A 24,544-nucleotide genomic window follows, 5' to 3' on the forward strand; every position below is an offset into this window, starting at 1 on the left:
TTGTGAATAACCTTGGCACTCGTCCATAGAAGGCAATGTAAACAACGCTGAGTGTTTTATTTCTCACATGATATTGTAATCAACTTTGAATTTCTCTTGTAATAGATTGTACACATGAATGAAATCTTCCTATGTTTATTGTACTATTAGTCGACCGGCGGCGTAGCATACGCCGCTATTTATCAGGGCCGGCCTTAGGCGCCTGCAACCTATGGGACCGCAGAGGGCCCCGCACTTTCAAAGGACCCGCACTTTCATAGGGCCCGCTCTAATTCAAGGTGTAGAAATTAATAAATTAAACCATTTTATAACTTAAAAGAGATTTCCCGCGCCCTCCTGTCGATTTACCAGGAGCACTTTCATAGGACCCGCACTTTTATAGGACCCGCGCTTTCATAAGACCCGCACTTTCATAGGACCCGCGCTAATTCAAGGAGCATAAATTAATTAATAAGTTATAAAATGGTTTAATTTAATAATTTATACACCTTGAATTAGCGCGGGTCCTATGAAAGTAGCCTAAGTCCGGCTGCCTAATTGTTTCAAATTTGAAAACCTAATTAATGTTCTCAACTCTTCTCGCGAGTTTCTCATTGTAGGCATGACCACTGTCTATCAAACAAGAAAATCTTGCTATTGATTTTTCCCCATGAAGAAAATGTTTATTCAACCATTCCTATGCTTTATGATCTTGCTTCTATCACATTTTTACGTTGGTATTTATTATATTTTTTGAAAATGTGCATTTTTTCCATTCGGGTGTCACCCCCTAACGGGTGTCACCCGGTGCGGAACGCCACTGGGTACCTGACATTAGTTGGGGAAAAGTAATGGCGGTTGGTCATTGTGCTGGCCACATGACAACCTCGTTAACCGTGGGCTACAGAAACAGATGAACTAAGTTATCTGCCCCTTAGACAGCAAGGTTTGAAAGGGGAACTTGCTACTAAATAGTGAGTCCGGCATCTTGTGATTGCTCGCCTGACATTTTCTTCTTGTTTTTTTTTTTTTCTTTTTTCTATTAAATCACAAGTTGTTGTTTTTTGTTTAAAGAGCCTTTTCAATAACACTTTAAGCTAACGTGTTATGTTTTTGGTAAGGAAAAGTTTTAATTGGTTACCACTTTGTCAAAAGTTTAAACGTACTATTGTGTATCTTTGGCCTTCTAGGCATACGGTAAAATAAAAGACATTTTTCAATAGATCTTAAGCAGCGTCTCTAGTGGCTATTATTTCAGAACGAAAATAGTGTTGCCCACATAGATTAAGTGAATGCTATACACATCTATTAAATAGATTTTCTGTTATTTCTTAACATATTCTCTACTCCTCCATGGTTTCAGACATTAAAGCTGCATTCTCATATCTCCTCCGTGGTTTCAGACATTAAAGCTGCATTCTCATATCTCCTCCGTGGTTTCAGACATTAAAGCTGCATTCTCATATCTCCTCCGTGGTTTCAGACATTAAAGCTGCATTCTCATATCTCCTCCGTGGTTTCAGACATTAAAGCTGCATTCTCATATCTCCTCCGTGGTTTCAGACATTAAAGCTGCATTCTCATATCTCCTCCGTGGTTTCAGACATTAAAGCTGCATTCTCATATCTCCTCCGTGGTTTCAGACATTAAAGCTGCATTCTCTTATCTCCTCCGTGGTTTCAGACATTAAAGCTGCATTCTCATATCTCCTCCGTGGTTTCAGACATTAAAGCTGCATTCTCATATCTCCTCCGTGGTTTCAGACATTAAAGCTGCATTCTCATATCTCCTCCGTGGTTTCAGACATTAAAGCTGCATTCTCATATCTCCTCCGTGGTTTCAGACATTAAAGCTGCATTCTCATATCTCCTCCGTGGTTTCAGACATTAAAGCTGCATTCTCATATCTCCTCCGTGGTTTCAGACATTAAAGCTGCATTCTCATATCTCCTCCGTGGTTTCAGACATTAAAGCTGCATTCTCATATCTCCTCCGTGGTTTCAGACATTAAAGCTGCATTCTCATATCTCCTCCGTGGTTTCAGACATTAAAGCTGCATTCTCATATCTCCTCCGTGGTTTCAGACATTAAAGCTGCATTCTCATATCTCCTCCGTGGTTTCAGACATTAAAGCTGCATTCTCCTATCTCTGAGCTCGACACATCTGACATTGAAGCTCACTCCTTTCTAGACATTTTATCTGCATTTTTTTTCCCTTGAAGTCTTATAGCTTGTGAATCTGATCAGTGTCTGTTAAGTCAGGTGTGCTGTCAAACAAAATACAAAAGTTTCTTCAGTCATTCTGACTTAACACGTTGTTTACTAAGACGTCTATAAACATGTCAACATTATAGATGTTCTTTCATCAATGGATGATTTCTACATTTACATCATATCAAGGGAATTCTTTATTCAATTAAGACGCGTCGTTAATATGGTCACACTGCTTTTATTAAAACAATTTGTGCAATATATCCTTCCATTTTTTTTTTACATCAATCATAGCAACTAGTTCCGTGTTATTTGTTCTTGTAGCCGGATTTCCAATCCAGGTTTTATTACCGCCTCCTACTAAATTAAGTAACACATTTCTATTTCATTTCTATAGAATTGAATGAAAATAGTTTAAAAAAAACAATTTGTATGAAGTGATAATTAATAATTAATAAGCCTTTATCTTGGTTGAAACAAGACATTGACAAACGATATTTCAACTTGATTTGCGTAATAACCCTCCACTAAAACTTTGGAGTATGGCCTTACGGTGAACTTCTGGAAACCCATTTCTCTCAACTTTGTGTGAATCTGAAAGAAAAACAAAATGTGAATGATGTAAGATAAGCGGCATTGTGGACAGCGGTCTTCGTTAGGACAGACGCCTCCATATGGCCAGACTGTCAGAACGTGTTACTGTAGTCAGCGGTCTTCGTTAGGACAGACGCCTCCATATGGCCAGACTGTCAGAACGTGTTACTGTAGTCAGCGGTCTTCGTTAGGACAGACGCCTCCATATGGCCAGACTGTCAGAACGTGTTACTGTAGTCAGCGGTCTTCGTTAGGACAGACGCCTCCATATGGCCAGACTGTCAGAACGTGTTACTGTAGTCAGCGGTCTTCGTTAGGACAGACGCCTCCATATGGCCAGACTGTCAGAACGTGTTACTGTAGTCAGCGGTCTTCGTTAGGACAGACGCCTCCATATGGCCAGACTGTCAGAACGTGTTACTGTAGTCAGCGGTCTTCGTTAGGACAGACGCCTCCATATGGCCAGACTGTCAGAACGTGTTACTGTAGTCAGCGGTCTTCGTTAGGACAGACGCCTCCATATGGCCAGACTGTCAGAACGTGTTACTGTAGTCAGCGGTCTTCGTTAGGACAGACGCCTCCATATGGCCAGACTGTCAGAACGTGTTACTGTAGTGAGCTAGATTTAGTTCAAAATACCATTTTATAGTACTACTAAAGTCTACTCAATTGATTTCGTTTCATCTCAAGTTACATTTGTCTCATTTTATTATAATAAAAGCTATTGCTCACAAAGAAACTGTTGAAGTTATTTCAAGTTTTACAAGTTAAACTATAACACGCCTTCAGCGGTTTAGTTGACGACCAGCAGTTTGGTGCTACAAGTCAACGACCGACATCAACACCACGATAAGAAGATTTGTATTTTTCTTTTTGTGACCGTCAGCCAATCTTACTCCTGATATGACACTCGACCACGGCCTCGGGCACTACTCAGGCCGCCTCTGACGGTCTAACAATATAAAAGTATCGGCAACATTTTCGGTACGTACAAGTCTCTTCTTTTTGTATTGTCCGAGACAGGGTTGTGGTTGTTGTTGGTTTACAGTTCGTAGTTTCTTTTAGTCATGCTACAACTATGAGATGCTTAAAAACGAGTAGCTTTCTTTTGGTCGCAGTGTAACTGTCTGATAAACGCGGTTTCATAGGCGGACATATGGAGGCCGCCTCGGAGTTTGTGTGAAACACTTTTGTAATCTTGCTTAAGGAATGTCGTTATTTGTAAGTTAAGAAAAATGTCTTATTATTTTAAAATATTTGGCTCTATGTTATTCTATACAAAAAAAAAATTATACTACCTGATACAAATGAACATAGTCAGCCTTGGCTGGCCATTCATGAACTAAATGAATCTCCATAACAAACTGCCTTATGTTTTTAATAACATTGGTTTCTATCAGGTTGTCAATCACTGTCCACTCATAGCCTTCAATGTCAAGTTTCAGAACATCGATTACTTTCTGCATAACAAGACAAATGTTTCAAATTTTACACTTAATGTTAGTTTGTATTTTTAATCAAACAAGAAAGACATTAAAAAAAATATTTTGAAAAGACAATATCTCCATAATACAACTTAAAATCTAATAAAATATAACAAAAATAAAACCGGGTATCGAGCCTGTGATTTTGACTCCGTCAGCTGCCCCGCCGAATTATTTATTGGTATTTTCATTATATGTATATCAAGATCTAACACAAGACCTAGACTTCTGATTTAAACTCTTAAGATCTAGTCCAGATCTAGAACTACTTCTAGATCTGGAATCTAGATGCAATGTATATTAGATTTACGTTGAAAATACAAATATAACTTTGATAATCTTTCTATAAACTTCAAGGGACTTCAAATTTACTCAGTTAAGGCATAATATCGGTACACTACGACTGACTACGCCATGTTTTTCTTTTTCTTTTATTATTATTGAATTACAAGGATAGGCTTTAAAATCTAGACTTAAAAGACGATGCACAAAATATTCCTGAACATTAATTTATTAAACTCTTGAATCAATAATACCTTACATTCGAAAATTCCCGAACGCTATTGACTTTTCAATAACGTGATAGTCCTTTACCTCTAGATCTAGGGCTAAGTCTAGTACTCAAGCCAAAATTTCATTAATTTTTTTTTACTTTGAAAAAATATATGATCAAACTAGAGATTTCCTCATGAGGCCAACGACCTAGTAATTCTTTTCTCAGCGATATACTTCAATTGTTACATTTCTTGGAAAATCTTTGAGCCGTGTTTTTTTTTTTTTTAGATTCGCGGTACGCGTCCAAGTTCCATGCATGCAGGTTCCTAAAGTTTCTATGAAGTTCTGACTTGAATAGAGGTATTGTAAAAAAATGTATGTAAAACCCCAGGGGAAAAAAAGGATCCTGAAAACTACAAAGACAATAATAACAAATAATATATGAAAATGTTGGATCAATTCTACTTTATACTCAAACTACGATAGGATTTGATCTGATTGGATTGGATGGATTGTCATTGAAAAAAAAAAAGTATGGGAACCAATCCACGACATTTGCGTTACAATCGTGACGTTTTGTCGTTTCCAGACGTCTAAGTTCCACTTACAACTTTTTCCCTTCCACCCACTCATGAAGAGAGTGTAAACTAATTGTAGGAAGTGATAAAAAAAAAAAAGATCACTATTAGAATACAGTTTGTCTACATGAAATCTCCGATGGCACAGATTTTAAATTGAGTTAATTTGACACTCAATGAGATTGCAGAGGTTTGTTGTTGAGATACGTGAACATTTTGTAAACATTACTTCTACAATCCAATAAAATGAAAACTCATTGACAATCTTGTACACATAATCATTTCTAAATTCTCTTACATCGTTTCGCTCGTTAGTAAGTGATTAGATTGTTGACAAGACAAGAGGTTGGTATAAAGTTTATAAACAGTTTGAGGCACCTCTTCGTGTCCTAGTTCTTTCATCAAAGTCTGCAAGGTTCTCATCTTCCACACTTGAGGTGTCTTGACAAACTTGTCTTGTCTTGGCGCGAAACTATCATTGTTGCTGTGACTTATGCCAATATTGTGGAATGTGGAGTTATTTGCCCTTTTATGTGTTTCTACACCCATGCTGTAAGAGTTGAATTTAAAATAACACATGTATACCCTGTAAGTAGCTAAATCTAACAATTGTTAACAATATTGAACTATTCTAATTTGAAAAAAAGAATTGTACCAAATTCTTTACACACATTTTTAAATCAATAAAACTTGTATAGTTAATGTAAAATGAATATCCAGAACCACTAATTTATTTAATGATTTCTTTCAATATTTTGCTCTAGATAAAGTTTTACTAGAAAGCTCCATAAATGAGACAACGTACAGTAGGTATCATTGAAGATCAAGAATTGCATTAGATCTATTAATTTCAATGAGTTTTTGTGAGACTAGTCTATATAACCAGTAAGACGCATAAATCAATAGGTCTAAGCTTCGGGCAGGAGAGACTCGTTAGCCTTGACAGGCTAGCCACCTAGGAGAAGGAAAACTCTGAATTCAAACCTCTGCTGCCTTGACGCTACACCCAAACTTGAGAAAGGCTTCGTAAGTCAACCTTGAGGAAAAATCAGGAGTCGGCGACCGTTAGGCAGTTTGAAGCACATAGTGTTACACCCTTACAGAGCTTGCGACGCCGCTGATCCCAAACTGTATCGGCAGTGCCGTACATTGGATACATTAACTGTTTGGAGACATCGTACAAACCATAGCTAATGCTCAAGCATTTCTAGTCACTTCGTAATTGAAGGAGGCCATTGCCTAGTGTAAAATACATTTTACAAAGTTTTTCCTAAATTTACAATCATTTTTAATCAGACACTTTTGAAATCTCCCATAATACCTTAGCATATTCATAATTATGATTTGTCAACGCCTTAAAGACCTGCTTAGGCACTTAACGTGCTTTAACAGGCTTAGACGAGAGTACCTGACAGCAGGCGGCTTCGGAACGCGACAGCTGGAGATTTCTTACAAAGTCATTGGATACAGAGATTAGCAAGCGTAGCCATAATACCTTGGATCAAAGGAATGGACCTCACAGCCTAAGTTACTCATGGCATCATCAAAGGAATATCTGAAGTCGATACTAGAAATACAGTTGTAAAAAATATATCAATAAAAAAAAAAAGATTTGCAAATAAAATGTAAATGGTGTTGCCGCCTTTATGGTGTGTGGCATATTAAGAATTACATTTTGTAGGAATCAACAGCAACATTCGAACAGACTCATAAGGTTGTCTTTAACTGAACTTACCCAAAGGAATACACAAGACAAGAAGGCTTTATAATGAATCGTGAATCCTGGCAGATGTCGTAATTGCCGACTGCTACTATTTCAGTACATTTATATTCAACTGGTGAATTCCAATACCTATAAATATTTTTGTTTCCAAATTAAAGTTTTAAACAAAACCTTTACTATCATGCTCAGCAAAGAGCGTAGAACATTATTCTAAAAGTTTTTTTTAATCTTAAAATTATCTTAGAATTTACATTTTTAAAGAGATAAAAACAAAACACTCTATTTAAACTCCTGTATTAATCTATTCTTTTATTGTTGATTACAGATTTAAATTGAATAAAGTCCTTGATTTGACGTGTTCATTCAGGCATTTTATCGATAGTGAAATGATTCTTGAAATGATTCTTAGTAAAAGTAGTGTTCCAATTTGTCACAATTCAAAATAAGATTATTATTTTCATTTTATTTTTATATCTTAAGAAAAAAAACGCCTTACATATTTAATGTTAAAAACAAAACTGATAGCTTTCAGAAAACACAAAGTTTATCTAAATCTACTTTTGTAAGTTCTAAAATATTATCTAACGGGATCTTTAATATTTGTTCTTTTTTTTAAATCTAAACTTGACAGTCGGACGGACGGATAGACAGACAGACCACACAAAACAAATAGCCTAATAGCGACTTTCCCCTTTTGGGGGCCTCTGAAAATAGGAGATTTTAAGTGGGAGATCTAATGATGAAAGCAATGAGAGGATAAGGGAATATTGACTTATTTTGAAAATATATAACTGTAGTGGGGAGGACATAATATACGGGTCGGCTCAACTTGACCAAGCACCGGTCAGCAAAGGGTCAAGTTGACCTCTACCCCGGTAGCTGAGATTTGAATTCCTTTTCCTGCTGGCATCCTCGATTGAAACTTGCTGCTACGCACCTACTCCAATACCACCTTGTCTGATCCTGCTGTGTTTGTCCTAAGTTCATTGTTTTGACCAAGGCTGCAGGTTTTTTGTGTACATTAAACTTGAAATAAGCCTCCTGACTTGCTTCGTCATTTTGGTTGTCATATTCTGTGCTGAACCCACCACATAACTATTAGCGAACAATAAACCAAATAAAGCATCTGGACTTTATTGTGTTCCAGCTAGATTACTCAAAGAACTAAGCAATAATCTAGCATCAGTGTTCAAAATACTTTTTAAGGCATCTCTTAACCAGGGCAGAGTATCAAGGGACTGGAAAGAAGCTAATGACACCACGCTATCTAAAAAAGGAGAAAAATCTGACCCAGGAAACTACAGACCAGTATCACTTATCAGCATCACGTGTAAATCCTAGAACACATAACATTTAGCAACATTATAAACCACTTTGACAAAAATAATGTCCTTACTCCATACCAACATGGCTTTAGGAAATATAGGTCATGTGAAACACAACTAATTGATAATTTTTCAAAAGGTTTAGATAATAATGAGCAAATAAATGCTATCTTACTAGATTTTTCCAAGGCTTTTGACAAAGTTCACCACCATAGTTTGCTTAAAAAATTAAAATATTTTGGCATTGCTTCAGTGGATTAAAGATTTTCTGATAGGAAGAGAACAAACTGTAATAATAAATGCTCTAAATCAACACCAATAACAGTAAACCCATGTGTACCACAAGGAACAGTCTTGGCTCCACTACTGTTTTTAATTTAAATAAATGATTTACCAAATTGCATTAGTTCAGGAACAAAAGTCAGATTATTCGCAGACGATTGCATAATATATAGAACAATAAAAGCAACACATAATTCAGAAAGTTTACAAAGGGAATTAGATGAATTACAAAAATGGGAATCAAATTGGAGCATGTCTTTCCACCCAGAAAAAATGTCAGTTGTTAAGAGTACCGGTAACACAAAAAAAAACTAAAACAAATGAATTCCACTTATCTTATTCATGGCAAACCAGTATCACAGACTAAAAACGCAAAAAACCTAGGTGTTTTAATAAATGAAAAACTGTCATGGAATCCCCATATTGATGAAAAAATTAAAAAATCAAACAAAGCATTAGGGTTTATTAAAAGAAATATCTATGAATCAAATAAGAACATAATACTAAAACCTTATTTAACCTTGGTTAGGCCAATAATAGAATATGCATCCTCTGTTTTGGGACCCCTCAACTCAAGAAAACATTAAGAAACTGGAACAGACACAAAATAGAGCAGTGAGATTCATAACAAACGAATATTCACATTTGACTAGAGTAACACCGTTAGTAACATCACTAAATTTAGAAAGCCTTCAGGACAGAAAACGTAAAAGTAAAGTAGCAATTATACATAAAACACTGAACCATAATCTTCAAATACAAAAACAAAATCTAGTAAAATATTCTTAGAGACACAAAGATAAAGGTACATTCCTCGTTCAATATATGCTAGGACAAATTTGTACAAATACTCCTTCTACCCCAGCGGTTTTCAACCTTTAAGCTCGGCGACCCCTTTTTACAATCCCCCACTCTGCCGCGACCCCCACCCCCATACACAAATGCAGAATTGTAGGGTAGACAATAACAATCCATATTTTCGATGGTCTTAGGCGACCCCTGGCAAATGGTCAATCGTCCCCCAAAGGGGTCGCGATCCACAGGTTGAGAACCCATGTTCTACCCTAATTAGAGCAAGGAATGGGTTGCCTGAGCTAGCCAGGAAAACCATTGACTTGGCAGAATTTAGGTAATTGGTTAATATGCATGACTAAATGCATGACGCGTAGGACGTAATCATCATCTTTTTTGAAGTAACGTCTGTATTATGTAAGATAACATAAGATCAATATAGATAGTAACATTTCTTATGTAAACCTTGTACTTGCTACTTGATGAAAAAAAAAATAGCATTAAGACATTGCATGTACATTCTCCTTCTGAGATAAATAAATGTACAAATTAATTCCCAATTTACTCCCTTTAATTTCTATACCCTTTTTAGCTCAAACGACTGACACAATTTTTTTTTTTACCAATCAATCATAGCTGCTGCCTTCCACCATTTGTCTATTGTGTCTCGTTCATTGGGATCTACACCAGAGAACTCTGACGTCTTATCAAAACTGTCTGCATAGTAAATTAGGTAGCCTGTGAAAGAATCAGTTATATCATTAAACAATAACACCGTAGCTAAACACAATACTAAACACACACCAACACAAATGTAAAATGTCAGCATCACCATCGACTAATTTTCTTTGTCTCTTTTTGGTAAATATTTCCATCAATTTTCCAATCTATAGACGTAGTTTAAACAAAGAATGCCGTCATATTTATTTTATAATCCATTTATATATTGTTATTTGTTGTTGTTTTTAAAGCAGCCATACTGTCTTTAAAAATCAAACATGTCGGCTTTTTATCATGTTCCACAAAATAGATGACTATAGATCAGTGATTCCCAAAGTGGTCTATATTATAGACCCCTAGGGGTCTACGAAGACTTCCAAGAGGTCTACGAAAGTGAAAAAAATAAATTGGGGGTCTATGAGATTCCACGGGGGTCTATGGTAATAGATTTCATTAAAGCAGGTCGCGACTTTAATTTTTACATCCCATTAATGTAATTATTTCATGCTCTAGTATATGATTTGTCCTTAATTAATCCTTTAAATATTTATCCTGATATTCAAATGAAACATGTTTGTATTTAATTGCAATACTTATTTAAAAAGTTTAATTTTGTCTACATGTAACTTATGTTTAACAAAAAAAGATTCATTCCTTCCTTGTCAAACAAGCGGTTGCCCAAGTGCCTTTTTTTATGACGATATGAAACTAATTCTGATAAAATAGATAAAGATTTGAAAAACTTTCGAACGTTAAAAGATAAAGTTCAAAATAAAACCACAAAATCTTTCTTCGACATCATATTGAGAAGATAATTGTTTGCGAGCGTCTAATAATATCTATTTACTTAAAGCAAAATACGAAAACACTCTAAATAAAACCAGCCGTTGAAGTTTTAAATACTGTTTTACACAAACTTATATCTGATATTATTAAAAGAATTTCTTTAAGCATCAATACAGTTCAAGGGCACATTGGTGGCTTGAGTTATAAAATTAAAAGCTTCTTATTTAATTCTTTACAAACGACATATATACAGTTTAGGATCAGCGGCGTCGCAGGCGCTGACGGGGTGTAGCACTGTGTGCTGCAAACTGCCTAAGGAACGCCGGCTCTTTTTTTTTCCTTAGGGTTGACCCACGAAACCTTTCCCATGTTTGGGTATAATTGAAAGGCAGAAGAGTTTTGAATTCAATTTTCCTTCTGCTAGGTGGGTAGCAAGCCAAGGCTAATGAGCACTTCCTGCTCGAAGCTTGCAGGTTTAGGCAACAGTTACTTGCCTTCGCCCCTTCTGCTGTTAATGAAAACAGTTCCTTGGACTCAATATTTGAGCCACACATGAAAGATCAAGATACTATTGCTATGTTTCGGAAGGAAAATTAAAGGTTAATCAAATTTTCAATAGTTTTTAATTGTTTTTGTTTTTTCGATATTAACATGACGGACAGACAGACTGACAGACAAAATGCACAAAAAATGCAAAGAAATATTTAAAAAATTGAACAGAATATTTATAATATCTTTAAATTAATTCTATTAAAACTCAGTATACCAGAGACTATGAAACCTCGTTAAATCTCTCGTGTTAATAAAAACATTTTTTGTTACTAACCCGTTGTAACGTAATAGATTTTGTTTCCTTTGACGTCATATGAATGAATTCTTTAAAGGTAATGCTAAAAAAAACTCACTCGGTGCACCAATGTCTACGATCCCTCGATAACTGGCTCTTCTTGATGAAGACATTTTAGTCTTACTAGGCCGTGTGACGTAGTGGATTTTTTTTCCCTTTGACGTCACATGGAATGAATTCTTCAAATGAAATGCTAAAACAACTAGGTATAGTAATGTTTATTAAACCTCGTTATCTGAATCGTATTTTTAAAAGGCATGATAGCTAGATTTAGATATAATCTAGATTTTTAAACTAGATCTAGATTTTTAAACTAGATCTAGATTTTTTTTTATATTCTAATATAAAATCATTGCAGAGTCTAGATCTAGAATTTCTAGGTCTAGTTTAGACTGATATAGACTAAATCAAGATATAGAATTTCAATTTCTAGATTTTGTTTTCAAAACGTCTAGATCAATATTGCAATTTTCTAATATACTAAAACTAATCTACTATTTTTAAATGTAATAATATGTTTCATTCAGTCTATTGATAGATTATCTAGTTGTTGTTGTTTTTTGTTGTTTTTTTTTTTTTGCATAAATCTAATCTAAATTACATCTAAATTATTCCAAATTTATATTAAAGATCTAGATCTAGTAGATATAGATCTTAAGAATGCTAAATCAGAAGTTACGTATATGTAGATCTACATCCTTATTCTAGTTCCGTTTAAATGAAAATGTCAATAGCTCTGTTGATAACTGTGCTGAGACATTGAAGTACAAGCATGAAAGATTATCTAAAATCGCTCGTCTGACAAATTATACATATCCGGTGGATACCATGCCGTAATGTGTAATATATCTCTTTAGCAATAATAGGCTATTAGTTTGTAACCAGTTTGTTATTAAGTTAAGAGCAATGCCTGGTTGTGCGGTTAGCGTGTTGAACTGGTTATCTCGACGGTCCCGGGTTGTTTGTTTGTTTGTTTTACATGTTTCGGATGTTCGTTCAGAGTTTAAGATGGTTAATTTCCTAGTTCAAACCTCCCGAAGGACGACGGGGGGTGGGAGTGGGCAGGATTTGAACCAGAGACCATCGATAGTCTCTGAACTGAACGACAGTCCAGCGCGCAAACTGCACATTTTTTTTACAACGGCTAATTAATCTTTGAAACATTATTTCTCTTGACCATCAAAATTAAATCACATCTTGAATATTCCTTGCAAATAGGCGGATTTGACAGGGATCCGACTCCGACGGGGGCCGCCTCTGAGTTTGTGTGATAACACAAACTCTCTTTGTAATCTTGTTCAGTTTTGTATTCACCAAGACTCAGACGACGACCTATAAAGAGGACTAATTCGGCTTATATCACCACGTCGGTCAATTACAATTTCTTTCCCTTGTTGGAGATACCAAAACAAAATAATGTATTACCAATAGTTAATTAACTAATTGGTTTATTTTTTTTTAAGTGATTCTTGTGTTGTCAGATAAAAGAAATAATTGTGTACAAACTGATTACCAGACAGAAAGACAAAAGACCGAGTGGGTTAATATAATATAATATAACAAAATCAAGGGCCATTCAAAGTACATGCAGCGAAAGAAATGCAGTAAAGTAATAAAAAAACAACTAAAGTTCCCCTTTCAGACCTTGCGATCTATAAAAACAAAAGTGCCAGCAGCTTCGTCTAGATGTATGAAATCGCGTGTGCAGATTTCATTTGTTTGAAATTCCATCAAAATTAAAAACAGTACGCCATACTTAATGTCATCTGGAAAACGTTTAACCGCCTTGATCACTCTGTACCAGAGGCATGAAGTTGAACACTGCCTTGGTGCTTACACGTAGTCTTCTATTACAACTTCACATTTTGCTTGTCGGCTTTGACGTTTGATGTTCCCTCCCCCCTTTCCACATAAATGTTACAGACAACAAGAGGGACGGGGAGAGGTTAAATAAGAACACATGGATGTAAGGCAGAGATTTTTAAAAAAATTATGACATGTTGATAATCCAGGCAAGAGTCAATAGTTCTTTAGACACAGCTGCGAAGTTCCAAACCATCCAACTTTCAAGTTATACTTTCTTTTTTTTTTTTTAATCTCAAATCTATAAACGCTGTATGGGATATATATAAAGCATTCGATCGACCCCACTCGGCTGACTTGTTATTGATATTTTAACCAATTTTTATATTATGTCGTTCCCTTGTTAGCCGATTTGGGGAAGGGGGGGGGGGGGGCGAATACATCTACTGCCCTACTCACCTAAACCCTTTGAGTGGGGTAGCGGTCCTACTTTTATTTAGAAATCTTAGTTTGTGAACAAGATTAGTTGAGTTACAATATAATGTTTATAATATGTTGCTACACTGCTGGTATCTTAGTCGGTTCGGTGAAGTGGAGGGGGGGGGGCGATTGCTTTTACTGCCCTCCCCACTCTATTTTGTGAACAAAATTAGTTGAATATCTATATAATATAAGGAATATATTGATGTTTTAACCCATTTGTATATTATGTCGCACACAGACTCTGATCTCACATTTTATTATTAGTAAATATAAAATAAAAAGGGGTTGTACCAGGTGGGAGGGGCGATACGTGTAATCGCCCTTCGCCCATCGAACAAACCAATACTTTTTTTTCTTTTTGTATTTTATTTAAGAAATTACAAAATTTAAAAAAAAAATATGTCACTAATTTAATTTATATATGCTATAAATTAAATTCTTATATCGATTCGCCCCACCCACTAGTCTTTAATGTCAGGAGAATGCGTTTCTGAAGTGAAGAATGTAAAAAAACGCTTTAGGCGTTGTCACAGCCTGGTTTTTTGTTGTAGGCGTGATGACGCGAATGTCTCTGTGTGTTGTAGATACCTCTTCTGGTACTACTATAATGTTCTTCTTAACGAAATACTTTCTTACACGCACTAGATTTGTAAGTGCGTAAGAACACTAGTATACTAAAGTCTCCGACGACAACATTTAGAATCATTGATAAACACACTGGTAGCAGACATGAATTTTATTCACACAATAATATATCACAAAAGATACTGGCGACTTCAGCCATCACAAATTATACGTCCAGAGAAATATGTTCTGAATACAAATCAATTATAATAACTTCAATACTTCAATACTTATACATAACTCTGCTGTCAAAAAATATCCATAGCACTCCTCTCGCTCTGAGAGTCTAAGAACAACTGAGGTGTCCACCTCGTGGTCAGTTACTTGACCAGGCAAAATTTCTCGTGCAGTTAGCACGGAATAGTTCAGTGACTACTAGTCACCAAATATTACAGGGGTTCTAAAACTGATACATGACAGGCGTCAGCACTCCCCCAGACCCCCTAGCTCTTAAGTGAAAGATCTTAACGTGGCTTTTTGTTTTGTTTTGTTTCTTTATTCTTATTACGCCAAAGTTTGAGAACGCTGCTTTTTTAAAAAGTTTATATATATAATATATATATATTGTAATAACTTAAGTGAGGCAACTCAAAGAGGCACATATATGTTTATTTACAGGACATCACAGGTCCACAAAACAACATCTATCTTAGGCACAGTCTTTTCACTTCGGCTCTCAACTTGGGCCGAAATCGTTCTCCTCTCTTCCTAATGTTGACATCCTTCTTAGTCTAGTTTATCACAGTGCGCACCTTCTAGCTTAGATGTCGGTGCGCATGGCAGAGTTATACATGTATATATATATATATATATATATATATATATATATATATATATATATATATATATGCAGTGCTTTTTTGTAAAAAAAAAAAATAGGTGCCGGTACTCAGTGATGGATTGCCTATCTTTTAACTACTAAAAAATTAATAATATACGGTTACGTATCTCCTTCTATCCAGCCTCTCTTCAAACTGCACCACACGACACAACGAACTTTAAGAACCTCACAACTCAGGGCTCCAAAGTATCAGTCAGTTTAATTTTAAATAAATCATAATTGGCAACAACATTACACTAACTGTCCAAAAACCTAGTCTTGCTCCGCCTGCAGTTTCTAACTTCGCCTCGTACTGGTCACATTGCGAGGTAACGTGAAGTGTCTAGACTCAAACACACTCGCTCTTATATAGAGTCTCTACTGACCTTCTCGAACCGTATGGAACGTTGCTTGACCACTCCAGTTGATCACTTTCGCCGTGACTTGCGTGCGAAAAATTTACACACAGGTCCTTGACGAACTGGTCACGGTTGACCGATCGTCTAGCGCTGGACTTGGGCGATTTGCGTAGGCTAAAAACACACACAGCCTACGACCATCTGTGTCACCACCAGGTTTATAACAATACGTTAAAATACAAGAAAAGTAATAATTTTTTCCCCACATTCAAAAGGGTGCCGTACGCCGTACCGGTGCGTACCGTCACAAAAAAATCACTGATATGCTGTACCCGCATTTATGCTTAGGGTTAGGGTTTACTGTGCGTTAGGGTTAGGGTTTGGAAAAACATCCGCTAATGGGACGCACGCCCACACTTTGAGAACGCTGATCTAGTTATTAGCATTATTCTAATAGTGAGGATTTGCCCCAGTATTACATTTCAACACAGAAATCTCCCCTTTGTTTGCATTTCGTTGTTGTTTTTCCCTAATCCGACCTACATTCTTCAAGCAATACGAAACAAGGGTAACAGAAAAAGAAAAGAAGGCAATATAAAGAAAATTGATCGATTGGGGGGGGGGGGGGATTTTGAATGAAACAAACCGAGCGATATGTCAAGGACGAGATATTGAAGGAGCATTGTTGCCAACTAAATGATAAAATTCCTTTGTGCTACAATCAAAAGAGATTAGAAATTGGATTCTGCAGTGCTAAAAGGTGAACACAAAAAAAAAAATTAAAAATCCAAAACTTTAAAAAGAAATAATAAAAAAAGATAAGTATTTCCTATACTCTGTACACTCAAGTTCAACCAAAAAGCTAGCTTTTTATAGTTATGATTATGATTATTTGGCACATCGGTACACTTTAGGCCATGACGTGCCCGTTAATCCTCCAAGGATTCTACTTCTTTACTCAGTAAATACAAATGGGGCAATAAAACTACATCATTTAAAATTTATGTATTAAAACCAACTTACTAATAAATCTAACATATTCACTTTTTTTTTTTATTTTTAATACCTGTCGCAAATTTTTAAAGCAATAAAATACAGTAGGCTAACAAAAGTAAAAAAAAAAAGAGAAAATTCAATATGGTGAACTGTGGAGCCGATATAAGATTACTGAAAGAAAAAGGTAAGAAAAAAAAAAGAATAAGATAGGCGTGAAATTTTTTAATAGACAAATTAATCAATGTCAATAATGAAAGATCACCGTTAGCAACTTATAGTAAATAGTATAGTAATAGTAAATAGTACTTTGTACTACAAGAGACAAAATTGAAAAAAGTGCACAGAATGTATCGTTGACCTTTGACAATACATAGCTTATCAACGCTTTCTACATCTATTGTTCACCGGATACACCAAATGGATAAATAATTATAGTTATCCGCCATGTCTACAATTCTGCAATAGATATGCGCAATAAGAAAGCACACGAGAATCATCCACATTCTTTTCATTTCTTAAACAGGTGAAACAAATACGACGATGTAGAAAAACTTACATAGAGCTCCTGAGTTATCAATGCCATCTTTGGGATTTAAAGCATGCTGTTGAACTTGACCAGTCATGGATTCTTGGCTGAATTTGTCTCCGTATCTTTTATCTGCTTCTACTTGTGGAATAAAATACTGAACATTCTTCGTGGACTGGTTTATTTTATTCTGTGACAGAGTCATCAAGACAACGATGACGGCCACTAAGCTGACAACTATCATCAAGGAAAACGTTTTCGAAGAAAACAAAGCACAGGCCATCATGGTCTCTCTGAGGAGTTACAATCAATTACAAATGTTAGGGTGAAGCTGCACTTTAATGTGTATGCTGTAATTTATTTATAAGATCATCATAGGTTTTTTTTTATTTAAAGCAGAGATTCCTATAGTGGCCTATGTCTCGTACGCGTGAAGTTTTCTTTCTTGTCTAATAATCGTGTTTTTTAGGTAGATGATGTAGATGAATTAGTTTTCACTGGGCGTGATTTGTTTTCAAGAATATTGGCCGAAATAGAGTGTGCGTGCGTGTTACTTTATATTATTATGTACTAAATTTATTAATTTATTATTCACAAGATTTGTACATTCTCTGGATATAACTATTTGTAATATTTGTATTAAGTCTTAAATATTGTTATTGTTCAACGATCGTTGATCTAAATTTAAAGATCGTTTATTAATGCAACTCTTTAATTAATTCAGTAGCCTGCCGAGGTGGAGAACCCGATTCATCATATCATTTCCTTTTCCTAACTAAACCAGTCAAACCCACCGTGACTCTCTATATAGACCACCTATATCAATGAGTTCTATGAGATGTAAACGGGGGTCTACTGGGGTGGATCTCATTTAAGAAGGTCGTGATTCTAATTTTGATTGTATATTAATGGAATTAACAATTATCTCATACAAATATAATTATTTATAGACCTAACTTATTGTATGTGATATTTGAATGAAAAATTATTTAAATTTGTATTACCTCCTTTAAATAGCTTAATTTAATCTACATGGAATGGAACTAATATTTAACATGAAGAATCAACATTAGAAATGTAGACACTAGTGCTATTTTTTTTTTTTAATTTGGCTTCTTCCCTTGTTGAGCTTATATTGCCCGTATGTAACAAAGTTTTTTGTAATAACATTATGAAACCATCTTAGCTGGAGGATCATTTGAGACGATGTCACCCTTTTAAGATGGATTAAGATTTGAAAAACTTTTGAACAATTGATGATAAAGTTGAGAAAAAGTTGAGAAAAAAAAACTACAGTTGACAAAATCTTTGCTTCGACATCAAAAAGAAAATATGATGGTTTGCAATTGTTTTAAAACAGCGTTTCTCAAACTGTAGGTTAGGAAGGCACGACATTCTCTCAAGAGGTTTGCCACATTCTGGCAAAAAGAAGGCGGAACGAAGCCAGTAAATTTATTTTTCAAAGGGGGTATTTCTTTCATTGTATTTTATCAATCCATGTTTGAATATTATTAACCAATGAAACTGACATTAAAATAAAATATAACTAGCAAAAGTTAAGTTAGAGGCGTTGTTTTATATTCTAATAAGGACCTTTTAACTCTTTATCTTCGATTTTTTTTCCACATTCTGACAGAATTCTTCATTTTGCTCATTTCTATTTCACTCCCCTGTTATGATTACGCTTCAATAACTTTTTCGTTTGTTATCAGAAAGTGTTTTATTTGGTATTTGGTCTAGAAGGAGAGTGCATGATCTTATAGAACACAAAGTATACTTTATAAAATTAAACACTATTATAATTTAATGAGGTCAAATCAACGATGGTATCGTCGATTAGGAGACAAAGAGTTAAAATGATACTGTTTTCACAAGAGGCGTCTGCAACAATAACGACTCAAAACTCTTCAAACTGAACATTTCAAAACTTCTCTGTTTACGGGAATTTATTTTGAAATTTATTGTTTCAGAATAATGGTTGTAATTCTTCTGACTGGTGTACATCTTTATGGTGACAACTATTATTGTTGAAGATGGTCAGCGACAAGATGTTTTACTTACGACGATCACGAATCCCCGATTTTCCTCACACAAAAAAATTGCCCAGTGCTGCCTTTTTATTTATTATTATTAATTGGACCTACGACTTGACATTTTCTTCACCAGACGAAATAATGTGATGTCAAGAAAGCACTTCAAAGTCTGACAGCCCCACACTTTTTTTTTTACTTTAACATATTTTGACATGCGCTCGTCTTACTTTGAAAAAAAAAAGACATTGCAGACACCAGGAGAAAAAAATTCTGAAGCTCAGATCATATGAAAACGCTAGACGACTGGGCTCCGCCCCGGACCCCGCTAGGAGAGCTTACAGCGCTCCCACAAGACCCTCTTCCTGGATGGAGGGTAAACCTGCGGTATCTCTATTCCGTACGAACGAATGCAATACAAAATTATCTTTTTTTTTCCCCTAAAACATGAACATTGAGTTATAATGATATATAGTTACGTTTCTTTCCCTGTTCATTACATTCTTAAAATCCTTTCGGACCCTACTGTGGAAGTCTACAGCGCCTATATTATATTATATTATATTATATTATATTATATTATATTATATTATATTATATTATATTACATTAAACAGGGAGTTTACTATTTTTATAGAAATTTAACTGACCTTTAAGGGGGGGGGGGGGGAGATTGCATTTAGCGCCCCCTCCCTCTCCAGTTTCGACATTACTTCTATGACCATACCTTTTTTCTTGACAGCAGAGTGAGGAGTGTACATTAGCAACGCTTCTCGTCAATTTAAAGCTAAATTTACTCAGGCCTATATTTTAAATTTAAATGAGGAGGGCGACATATTACAAGAATTGATCCAACTCTAGCGACATTCTGCATATATTATTTAGAGAAGAAACTAATTTTTTTAACAAATCTAATTCTTTCACAACCATAATTCGTCGGCTAGGGTAAAAGGGGGAGGGGAGCGATCTTCACCTTCCCATACCCCTCTCCATCTGCCAGTGCACATTATCATGAAGAAATGAACAGATTCTTTGTAGTCTATTAATGGCCTGACATCATAAGACATCAGCAGAACTAGCTATTTAAGCATATATATATATAGGTATATTCAATTGGCCAAGCATGAAGAACGGATTTTCAGAAAACATATTCGCAAACAGTGTCGATCACTTCAGCGTGAAATGTAAAGTGAAAGAAAATGTCTTCAATGAAAAGAATATCATTAAAATATCTTTAACAAGGTTACAAAAGACAGTTTGTGTGGAAACCCAGGCAGGCTTCAATATTTTCAGAAAGAACATCCGAATGAAATTATATCAAAGACAAATGAGAGATAAGAATGGAGAAAGAAGGTTAACAGATCTTGTGTAGTGCCCCAACGGTCCCGCAGATCAAAGGATAGGTGCAAGTGAATGTAAAGTTAGATGTGAACCTGGCCTAACTAGTTCCCCTTTCAGACCTTGTGGTCTATAGGGCAGATGATGTAAAGTTCTTGTTTTTGTGGCCTACGGTTAACGAGGGTGTCATGTAGCCAGAACAACGACTAACCGCCTTTACTTTTCCCCAACTAATGTCAGGCACCCATTAGAGCTGAGTGGACTCAGAGGCGCCCAAGGATTCCAAAGTTGAAAATCCCAGTCTTCACCAGGATTCGAACCCGGGACCCCAGGTTCGGAAGCCAAGCGCTTTACCGCTCAGCCACTGCGCCTCCCCTGGCCTAATTGATGTCTTATAATTGATCTAATTGTTTTGAAAAAAGCTCAATCTCTTATTCGAATCCTCAAAAATAAAATTAAAAAATGTGGCATTTATGAAATAAATATATAGGAAAATGAAATTTACAAGATTACTATTCGTTTTAAATTAGGTCTAAATTATGATGCATACTAATTAGCTTTTTCTCTTTAAAAAAACTGCTTGCATAACTGATTTTAAAAATTAGATTTTTCGCTTTGAATGGTCTAAAATATTGTGATGTCGGATTTTCAATATCTTTTCTAGTTACGAGATCTAAACGGGACAGACGGACAGACATTTCGCACAAAAATAATAGCGTCTTTTCCCCTTTCGGGGGCCGCTAAAAATGGAACGATGGGGGAGGAGGGTAGAAACATTCACCTATTTCAAGATGAAAACAAGAAATATAATTGATATAAAACTATGTAGTCCCTAACACCGTATGAGGTCATAAAAGGGCCGTGCTCCGCGGAACCTTAGATGGCATGAATAGGTGTTCCACGAACTAATGTAATAATTAACTAGTAGACCACAACGGGAATTAATTTCTTTTTTTTTTTTAAATAAGTAAAGAGTTCCGCTAAATACTCAGAATATGCGAAGTGTTCCGTTAAGAAAAAGTTTGGGCAACTGTGATCTAGAACATGGACTTACCTAGAGAGATAGTAGTTGAACACTTCAAGAAACAATGGAAAAAATAAACAGCCAAGAAAAGGGGGAAAAGAGACAAAGACAGACAGAGAAAGAGAGAGAGAGTTAAATCGATTAGCAGTTCCCAACCCCTGGGTTGCGATATCCCACCGGGTCGAACGACCATCGGAGAAGTTGGGGGGGGGGGGGGGGGTTTGTCTCTTTAAACGTTAAAAACTACACATTAGACAAAGTTGGTTTTTTATTGACAACTATTATCACAATGATTGTCATTAAAGAGAACTAAACCAGAATATATCAAACCGTTTAAAAATCGCACTATAATTTTTATTGATAGTTTACGTGAGGTATATAAGGGTAGGCGATTTTAAAGTTTTTATTTTGATAATCTTTTGAAACAACTAATACAGCAAGTAAACAAAGTTGGTTCATGTCTGGAAACGTATAAGAAACCTTAATAAAAAGATTATCTAAGGGGAAGAACCACATAATCAATCCCATATATCTCAATACTGCAGAAATAAGCTCCGTTAAAAAAATAATTAATTAATTACCACTTATTGATTAACTAAGTGTTCATTTTTTAATTGATTCATGTATCGTCATCCACTATGAATAATTGAGCAATATTGTAACTTGATCCAAGAATGGGAAGTGGGAGAAAAAACGAGTTCAAAACGTAATAAAGGAAATAAATTCACATACACAGCTACATATCTCAATAAGTAACATTTATTTCCCTTTTTATTTTTGATACCAAACAAGATAATTGATTGCCAGCAATCAACAAGCTAATTGGTTAATTTTATTTTTTTTTATTCATGTTTTTTAGGTACAATAAATAATTGTGTAAAGTTTCAACAAGATCCGACTATGAGTGTGGGAGAAATAACATTTAAAAAATTTTACCAAATAGACAGAGTTAAAATAAGCTTTGTAAAAACCGAAGAGTAGCTGGTATCCTGTTTGCTGGAGAGAAGTTTCTCTAAATTATCGCATCTGGGGCAGAACAGAGCCTGTGACGGACAGTTTGAATTTCACCTCACTTATCTTGCTTATATAATATAGACGTTTCTTCAAAAAAGAAGACGATTACGTTCTACGCGTCATGCATCTAGTCATGGACAAGACAGTAGTAGTGAAGCAGGAACTGTTCGTGTTTGTTAGAAAGACATTCGACTCGTTTCACCCAAACAACGTCTACAGCTCTACAGCTTTTGGAAGTATTACAGTACTCATAGAGATCGGCTTGAGATCTCATTGGTTAATTAATTACTCTGTCCATACTATACCTACGTTGGGGTATTTGAGTAATCGCCCGTTACTTGTGTATACTGTTTATCTTGATAGATCTGGTGTGTATTTCTAGTATCTGTTGGATTCAGGGCCGGCTTTAAGCATATCTAAACTAGGCAGCCGAATAGAGACACTGGTGGAAGCCTCGCACAGGATTCTAAAAATGTCAAACAGCAAAGTTGTATGGTTCTAAGTCTCTAATATGACTCAAGGTTTACTTACGAACACTTAGATCTTCTTGTTTGTGAGGTATATTTTAACAGACGATGGGCTCTAGGATGAATGTTTTCTAACTTGAACGTTTTCGAACTTTTTCAAAGACGGGTAGCAACACAGAGAAAAGTATGGCTAAGATTGTGCACAGCTACAACTACAAATGCATGCAAAGAAAAAAGATTTTTTTAAATGTTATGTCTATCAAATCCAAGGGTATGTAGGAAATTAAGAAGTATGTTAGAGATACTCCGTGTGCTGATCATACTGTGAATCTTCGATTGACAGCAATAGACTTTTTAAGATAATTGTTTAAGAAAAATAAAGAAAGAAATAAAGTATTTTTATTACACTATCCATATACTTCTTAAATGTATATAAGTTAAACCGTCTAAATATCCGAAAATATTTTGTACTGAAATGGTATCAGGACTTAAGCCTATACAGGGACCCTTGTCACAAATAGCTAAGGGCCTTTTCTATTCGCAATCCGGTCCTGAATAAAAGCAAAAAAAAGGTTACTATAATCACTTGGGCTAAAGAAATCACAATGAGGTAAATACCCTGCCTGCTGCCAACCCCCGTCTTGCGGGGGGTTTGGACAAAGGAAGTAGATTATCTTCAACTCTCAAGGAACATCCGAAACATGTCAAACATTTGACAAACAATTATGGTGGATGTCACAATGATTTCGGATGGTGTTCAAGTAGACGTTTACCTACACCTATAGTCTCTGCACTGCAGTGTGTGTGTGTTTTGTGTGTGTGTGTGTTTGTGTGTGTGTGTATCCCGCGGCGTTTGTAAGTGACCTCCAGCTACCTCGCCCTGAAGCCGCCTGCCGAGGACAGACTTAGACTGCGAAAAGAAAATCTAAATCGACAATCGGCGGACAATGGTTATACCTGCGCTGGATGTGGCAAAATTTGTAGGTCGCAACAAGGGCTGCGTAGCCTCGGGAAATACTGCGTTCTTCATTAAGACAAGCCTTATATATATATAATTTGAACTCATGGCCCAAGTCTTCTTAGGCTTCTCAAGCCAACGCGGTAACCACTCTACTAGCGAAGAGTCTATTTCAAGTTTGTGTTCACTAAGCCTAACAGGGCAGCCTAATATAAAGGGCACTAATTCAGCTTATGCTTCAGTGAAGTACTATTTCTTTCCCTTGTTTTGACACACCGAACAAAGAA

General features: G+C 35.7%; 1 protein-coding gene across 1 annotated transcript; it reads right to left on the minus strand.

The window, feature by feature from the left end:
- Window positions 1-2,640: 2,640 nt before the first annotated feature.
- On the minus strand, window positions 2,641-21,903 carry LOC106054906 (uncharacterized). Its single transcript, XM_056045727.1, has 8 exons — window positions 21,849-21,903; window positions 17,457-17,719; window positions 10,086-10,200; window positions 7,076-7,192; window positions 6,836-6,907; window positions 5,719-5,890; window positions 4,082-4,243; window positions 2,641-2,783 (listed from the first exon to the last, which is right to left on the minus strand). The coding sequence occupies exons 2-8, from the start codon at window positions 17,710-17,712 to the stop codon at window positions 2,652-2,654; spliced, it is 1,026 nt and encodes a 341-aa protein (XP_055901702.1). The 5' UTR covers window positions 17,713-17,719; window positions 21,849-21,903; the 3' UTR covers window positions 2,641-2,651.
- Window positions 21,904-24,544: the final 2,641 nt, after the last annotated feature.

This window comes from Biomphalaria glabrata, chromosome 11 (assembly GCF_947242115.1).
Source record: "Biomphalaria glabrata chromosome 11, xgBioGlab47.1, whole genome shotgun sequence".
NCBI classification, from domain to species: domain Eukaryota; kingdom Metazoa; phylum Mollusca; class Gastropoda; family Planorbidae; genus Biomphalaria; species Biomphalaria glabrata.